Source organism: Topomyia yanbarensis, chromosome 2 (assembly GCF_030247195.1).
Source record: "Topomyia yanbarensis strain Yona2022 chromosome 2, ASM3024719v1, whole genome shotgun sequence".
Lineage (NCBI taxonomy): Eukaryota > Metazoa > Arthropoda > Insecta > Diptera > Culicidae > Topomyia > Topomyia yanbarensis.
Window position 1 is genome coordinate 419,846,438 of NC_080671.1, and position 8,248 is coordinate 419,854,685.

Genomic DNA, 8,248 nt, shown 5'->3' on the forward strand with positions numbered 1-8,248 from the left:
ATTTTCAAAATCATCAAATAATTACAAATGTCCAGCTGTAAAAAATCTCAACATGCTACCTTTAATTTTTCATAAAATCATGAGACAAGATCATTCATTTATTTTACAGCATCCATTCTATCTATTTGGTTAGCGACTATTGAGGAACAATTATAATATGTATGGAAATATCATCATATTCTAACAATCACTTGTGATTTTACTTTTGATCTGCCGAAAATTTGCTTTGTACTTCCGTATCCCGGTTTTGCAATGCGATTATTGATGGATCCTAAGCGTGTCATGATTTGTAAGTAAACCCAAGTAAAAGGTCGATCTCGTTATACCTTGTCTTCAAAACAAATAAAATATTATGATTCACGCCTGAGCTATGAATTATTCTCGAACTGTGATCCGAATGCTATGGAAATTTAGATGTCGTTTAGCTTAAGATAATGCGTTGAAATTTATTGCTTTGCTCGCAAAGGGCCTCCAGAAGGATGCGGAATTTTTTTTCTTACGAGAAGCTCCAAAGAAAATCTGATTCCTATTGCTACCCCTTATAGAAACCTTGTTGATTACAGCTAGTGAGGTAGGAAAGTCAGAAAAACGTGTAGCTTGGTTATTTATTAGTTTTAAAGAGAAAAACAAAGTTGGAGAACTGCGACTACAGGCCATCTGATGGTAACAACTAAAGCATTCATTCGTTTCACATATCATGACTAAAGCGCCAGTACGACTATTGTCACTACACATTGTCCTGTACGAGAGTGTATAACGCCGGGAGTCGTCAGCGGGTCAATTTATTTAATATTTTTCTATGAGATCATTCTCATCAGACGTGCCCTCAAGGTTAAAACCTCAATAATCGAAAAATAAATACTTTTATCACAGAGAACAGACATCCATGATCGAACAAAAATATTTAAAAAACGTGTGTAAACATTTGAATTATTATACGATAAACACTAGCGCCGCCACACCAACCTATCCCAACTATCCGTCAAATCCATTCCGGAATCGGTTCGAAATCCTGAATTGATTCAGTATGGAATCTTGCTCAAAGAAAACAACCGATTCCGTCTCTATCGGTTGATGCATTTGAGCTGGAATTCATGCTGGAAGTCCGAACCGGTTCCGGACTAGTTTGACTGAGTAGAGGAATAACCGCTGTCAGTTCTGTCGAACTCAGCCACAAAAAAACATGACGGTAGCGCACCTGATTTGGATATCCCAACTACCTTCGAAACCGTTAGCGATTTTACACAAGTTGCATGCTGAAGATGGACGTCTGTTCTCTGTGATTTTATAGTTGACCGTGCCAGTGACCGTATGTGGCGAAATGCAGAAAAAATCAAAAAAACTCCTGAAATAGGCAGTGAAAAAACTAAACTTGACACGTTCTTTGATTTGCTGCAATTGTTGACAACGGTGAATTTGTATAATTTGCGGCCAATCTACCACTGCATCGAACATTGTGTTTCTTGGATTCATCGTAAATTGGTCCATTGCACCATCGCCAAATAACCGCTCCTTCCCGGTCAAACCATTTGGAATTTGATTCGGAATCCTGTATGGAGTCAGTATGGATTCCAGCTCAAATGCAACAACCGATTCTGAAACCGGTTAAGTCGGAAGCGGTTGTTGCATTTGAGTTAGAAACCATACTGACTCCATTCAGAAATCCGAACCGGTTCCGGAATGAGCTTAACTGATGGGGTTTTTCATTGAAAAACTCGGGGGCGGTGGATTGAACTTGTGTTGCATTTTCTAGCAGAAGAGTAAGCCACTAGACGTGTTTCATTCCCACTTCTGCTAGAAAGTGCAAAACCAGTGCAATCCACTGCCCCGGTATATTTTAATGAAAAACGACATGAGTAACAATGCTCGAAAAAATTACAGCTCAGCAAGCTTGTTTAAATTGTGTTAGAATTTAAGTTATTCGAACCAAGTTCTTTCTAATGAGTGGAATCAAAAACTCCAAGTAAACAAGCTCTCTGAACTGTCAGAAAAGTGAGGTTAAACATTTTCGTGCAAAGTTCTATGACTTTGTTTACAAAAAGCCAAACTTGACAGGGTGAAGTTCACTCAGTTATGAATAAATGTAGTATCGCGATTCACCACTTCATTTACAGTGTTCCCGATAAACGAAATTAAAATATCCTAAACAGTGCTGCCGAAACGCATATTTTGCATCTCACCATTCTTGCTTTGGTGAAAAAAATATTCAACATTCTTGCAATTCGCATTTTTTGAAATTTCATTAAAAATTCGGAAATCGCTCTAAAAGACTCATTCAAACGGAAATGTTTATAAAAATATGAAATCTTTCGATAAAAAATAAGAAAAAGGGGGGTTAGGTCTGACGAGAAAGGTCTATTGTACGTTTTAGTACACTAATCCATAAAAATTATGAAATAATTCACCAATACGCATAATACATTGCATTTAGAGGAAAAATACACAAATACGTTCTTAATTCGCTAATACGTAAGTATTATGAAAGAAATAATCAATACTCATCAATACACAAAATACATATCATTTCGTGAAAAATACACTAATACGTCTCTCAATACGTTAGCCTGAATCGAAAGTACTAGAGTGAGCCGCCCCTCGATTTATACCTCCTTTCGGTTGTTGATGTGTTTGGCGATTCAGAATTCTGTGAAAAAATTCTCGGGGGTTCGATTCTGTTTATAGAAATTAGTCAAATAAAAAAGTGTAGGTGTTAAATTTTATTCAATATTTGGGCAAATAAATTATATTTCTCATGCTTACAACGCTTTAACAGAGGATTCTGTATTAACTGGGGCTGTTCGAGTCCCAGAATGCCAATTTGACAGTGAACCAGAATCAACGAGGGGTCATATTTGAATGGTACATGAAATACACGGATAAATAAAACAACCTACAGAATAAGTTCTTTTAACTTACTTTTGAGTTGTGCGTCGCTTTCGCACTTATTAGTGTTGTCAAAAACAAAACGAGAGATTCGACTCAGTCGAGGTCTTCCGTGAGGGAAGGTATTTTTGATTTGTTTGGGTATACTCAAAGTTAGGTAAATTCAACATAAATTTGAGTATAAAAAATCTATCAATGAGTTGTAATTTTTGCCGTGGTTAAATGGAAACTACCTTCAACACAGTTTATCTAATTTTACCTTCCTCCACGATACCCCGAGATTGAGTCAAAAGAACTCAATTTTAGGTAGTTTTTGGTTTGCGTGTAATCGTAACCATTCTGTTTTATTACCCTCTAAGAACGGTTGGTTTCAAAATCGTCCAATGAAGGCCGTTCGTTGGACCAATTTGGACAACGTCCAAATAACCGTTCAACGAACGTCCATCGTTGGACCCGTGTTGAACGATTTTGAAACAATTTTTTGGACGTCTCAGTGGGTATCTTCGGTCTCTCTCCCGCCCACCTTCTAAGAACGGTTGGTTTCAAAATCGTCCAATGAAGGACGTTCGTTGGACCAATTTTGACAACGTCCAAATAACCGTTCAACCAATGTCCATCGCTGGACCCGTGTTGAACTATTTTGAAACAATTTTTTGGACCTCTCAGTGGCCCGGTCAAACCATTCGGAATTTGATTCGGAATCCTGAATGGAGTCAGTATGGATTCTAAATCAAATGCAACAACCGATTCTGAGTCGGAATCGGTTGTTGCATTTGATTTGGAATCCATAATGACTCCATTTAGAAATCCGAACCGGTTTCGGAATGACCCACTGAGACGTCCAAAAAATTGTTTCAAAATCGTTCAACACGGGTCCAACGATGGACGTTCGTTGAACGGTTATTTGGACGATGTCCAAATTGGTCCAACGAACGTCCTTCATTGGACGATTTTGAAACCAACCGTTCTTAGAGGGGAGTTTAACTGGGGGGCAGATAAACTCATTCCGGAACCGGTTCGGATTTCTGAATGGAGTCATTATGGATTCCATATCAAATGCAACAACCGATTCCGACTCAATCGGTTTCAGAATCGGTTGTTGCATTTGATTTGGAATCCATACTGACTCCATTCAGGATTCCGAATCAAATTCCGAATAGTTTGACCGGGCTATATTCTCTCTGCGGTAAACGTTTGGTCGATAAGGCCAAAATTGCTCTATTCGACTAACCGATTTGTTGCTCATTTTCTTGCAAACTGTCAAAGTTTTGCATGGGCTAAAATGTTGAAAAGAAAAACGAGATATCGTGAACCAGAATGAGTGTTGTGTGTGATTATTGGCAAAAATTACTTCTAAACTATTAGAAAATTGTCCAATTCAGCATTAATATTGAAAGTGACTGTAGTGCTACGCGATAGATGTGCATGTAGCAAGAAACGTGTCAAATTAGAAAGGCTACAACAAAGAAAGTGGAGGACGTGCTGCACATTAATACGCAACCTCTTGTGCAAGATAGGAAGAGGGGGATTCAGGTCAGCAAACGCTTAACAATCACCAGCTGGAGGCCATTACACTTTTTCGGTGGACATTTAGAAAATAGTACGAGACATGAGCGAAAATTGGGTTGGCAAATCTGTTTCCATCCAATGCCGCGGGAATATTGGAGTGTTTCAGGGCGTTATCAAACAGGTCAGTCCTGTTGAGATTGTGATAACAAAGGCAGTGCGAAATGGAATCCCACTGAAGAAAACGAGTGTCGAAGTGACACTCACCTGTAAGGATATTGAGAAACTGAACCTAATCTCCAGCACAAATTTGCCGAATTTATTCCCGGCTAAGGTTCAGCAGAACAATCAGTTGGAGGATTCTGTATTAACTGAAATAGATAACTTAAAGTTAACAAATCCAAATGGACAGCAGACAGTCCGAATCAAAACGCCCCCAAGTGAGGGAAGATCGTTCAATGGAAAGTTGACCGCCAAATCGCCTGGTCCTAGCAGATATGCTACTAACGGGCAACAGAAAAACGGATATGAGAATGGATCTGCAAAAAGTACAAGCCGTCCAATTGACATTAACGGCGGTGGCTCACAGAAAGTCAATTCCATTACTCCGCACAAAAACGAGAATCAGAAAAAGAAGTCGCGCAGCGGAAATGGCAATGGGAACAATGGCAGCTATCGCTTCACCAATAAGAACTCTGCGTTTGGGACGCCTGTTGACGATCCGATGATGGACCAAGATTTTGATTTTGAGAAAAACCTTGCACTATTTAATAAGCAAGCAATTTTTGATGAAATTGATGCCATCCAGCAAAGGCCGGATTTGTTACGACAGACGGTGGCGTCTGGGAAGAAAAAATACCGTCATGATGAGAATGTGTTGGCTTCGGAACCAATCCAGTATCGCCAAATCGAGGTGGAAAACTCTGGCGCAACAGGTTCCGACAGCGACGAATACGTAACAGACGAAGGACTTGTGATACCATCGATACCTCGCAACACACGAAACCTGGTACAACAGTTGGCGGAAAATCATGGCCTAACAACAGAACGTCAGAATGATCTCCTAGCCCGCGGGGCCACCGAGCTTGCTCTTCAGCTGCTCGGAGGCTCACGCCGGCTGACTCCTAATAATCAGCACCAGTGGCCAAAGATTGTGGTGGTCTGTGATGAACCGTACAATGCAAGACTAAGCGAAATCGGAATTGCTACCGGACGGATGCTGGCCTGCCATGGTCTGAAGGTGTTTGTATACGTTTCCTGTGCGACCAAGTCAACACGGACCAGTCACGAGCTGGAGCTATTCGCAGCCACAGGAAATCTTTTTACCTTTAATATCAATAGTGAGTGTCGTTGGGTTATTTTTCATCGGCAAACTTATCTAACGTTTTAATTCTTTTCAGCGCTTCCATCATCGGATCTTGTGATTGCAGCGATTAAATCGCGCAACCTTGGTGATCCACTTCGCAACTGGCTGGCCGAAAGCCGTGCCCCTGTGCTGGCGATTGATCCGCCTGTCGGGGGACTCGAAGCCACTCCAGTCAAATGCTCAATTCTGCCTGTCTTGCCACTAAACGGGTTGGGACCGGAAACGAGCACCGGTCGGCTCTACCTGTGCAACCTGGGCATCCCGGACAAATTTTTCGCCGATTCGGGCATCAAGTACAAATCTCCCTTCGACAAAGCCGTCATTCCGATTCATCGACGAAAGGATTAATCATCATATCACGACAAACCGCTGCCAGCATTTCCAATCATATTCAAACAGAACGGAGATGCCAAATCAAAGGATTTGCGGCAAATGGGAAGGATCGAACGGTGTGGAGAAACCAGTGGATATTGGAACAATTGCATTTTTTTCGTATCTTGTCTAGCGGTGGGGAATCCGGGAAACCAACGGATATTTTATGAGTTCGTATTTTATGTTCACGGACAAGATACCAGCGGGAAGGTAAAGACAACGAAAGTAACCGTCAAGTTGTAAGGGAAAGAGCAAGATAAAATCCGTTTCCTGGGGTGTTTATAAGTGATTGCAATGTTGCTGAGAACTGAAGAGTACAAAAAGAAAAGCAATATTCTCAAGATAATGGTATAAATACTCCTGGAAACAAAGCAAACAGTCCAAGTCATTTAATTATATCACAACTTACCTTACGGTGCGGGAAGTTCCTTGTCTAGTGTGCGTGTGTGTTTTTTTACTTGGTGGTAAAGCTTTACGCCGACCCAGCACACGTTCAGTAGTTAGACCATACTACCGATTTCGTCCATCGTGTGCCAGAGTGAGGGACTCTGAACAGAGAAGATAACTGTGAACCCTACTCCTCCAAAGTCCACCAAAGAGTCCGACATTTGCCTGATCCATCGGATTCCATTTGAAATGACTACTTCGGAGGGAGGCGTACTAATACACTTCACTTGATTCCAGGTCTAGCTTGTGCTAGATTTCGCTGGCCTCATAACCGCCATATCAGCCCTGCACGGCATGATACCTTTCTACGTTGACCAGTTGGATGCCGTGGTCGATCCAGCCATTCCGGTTGGAGGGTGGCTTCCGGTTCACTGGTAGCCCGACGACCCTATACTGGTGGTTTAACGCGTTCGATGCTACTCGGCGAAGTCCCCGACGTACGGTGGATCTAGCCTACCTCGGCGGAGAGTTCCCCGACGAAACAATGTCTCTCGCAACCGTTGACGGACGCGTTATTCATCCTTCGATGTAGTCCGGCAGAATGCCTAGGTCAGTCCAGCGATTCCGGGTGGAGCATTGCGTCCGGTCCACTGGTGCCCCGACGATTCAAGCTGGCGATTCGCTACGGACGGTGAATCTTTCCTACTCCGACGAAGAGTTCCCCGGCAGTGGAAGATCTTCCGAAACCGATGCTACCCGGGCAGATGCCTAGGGCAGTCCTGGGATTCTGGGTTGATGGTGGCTTCTAGTTCACAGGCGCCCCGACAACCATTTGCCGGTGCTATTTTCCGATCTATTCGAACTAGTCCCCGGCGGTGGGCCTAGTCTACTCCGACGGGGAAATTTCTCTCGAAACCGTTATCTCGATGCTGGTCGGTGAGGTGCCGAGGTCAGTCCTGCGATTCCGGGGTGAGGATGACTTCCGGTTCTCAGGTGCGTGCGCTCAGTCTAGTCCCTGGTGGTGGATCTAGCGCACTCCGGTCGCGCCCGGTGGTCTACTTTATCTCTCTTCTTCAGACTGACTTGTCAAGTGCCGTGCTCGGTTCGGCAATTTCAATTGGAGTGCAACTTCCGGTTCATCGGTGCCTCAACGACCCGAGGCCGTGTACTGCTACGTTGCTGGTCGTTGCTCCTCTCGCCAGCTTTGTTGCAACGCTGACATGAACGACTGTTCTGTTCACCACGTCCCATTTTTCTTTGTCCGCACAAATTTTTGCCAATGATGGTCATGTTAAGTGCGGCTCTTGTCACCTTATACGTTGGTCTTAGACCATCTCTTTCCGCAACTTTTCGGGCACTCTCCGGGCTCGGTGGCAGCATGCACGTAGGTCGGCAATTGCCGAATTCCACTAGAAAGCTCGGCGGCGACTGTACCTTGGTTTCTCTTGGCATGGTTGCATCGCACGCTCCTGATAATGCCGTTATGACTTCATCTGCACTAAAGTCAATGTGATTGAACTCACACCTCAACACCTCGACGAAGACTCCCTTGCCGACCTTCGTTGTTTTCCACCTTCGCTCGTTTGATTGGATCACACGCGCTTCCGACTGTCTAGTGTCTAGTCTAGACTGTCTAATGTGCCGGATCGTTTGGTGGTCGCTGTGGCTGTACCCCTCGCACACTCTCCAATTTAAACTTCCAATCAGCCCGGGGCTACAGAAGATAACGTCAAT

The 8,248-nt window shown here is 43.3% G+C and overlaps 1 protein-coding gene across 1 annotated transcript; it reads left to right on the forward strand.

Annotated features, from left to right (window-relative positions):
• Window positions 1-4,147: 4,147 nt before the first annotated feature.
• LOC131685227 (enhancer of mRNA-decapping protein 3) lies at window positions 4,148-6,497 on the forward strand. Its single transcript, XM_058968807.1, has 2 exons — window positions 4,148-5,729; window positions 5,790-6,497. Exons 1-2 carry the CDS (start codon window positions 4,493-4,495, stop codon window positions 6,101-6,103), a joined length of 1,551 nt encoding a protein of 516 aa, XP_058824790.1. The 5' UTR covers window positions 4,148-4,492; the 3' UTR covers window positions 6,104-6,497.
• Window positions 6,498-8,248: the final 1,751 nt, after the last annotated feature.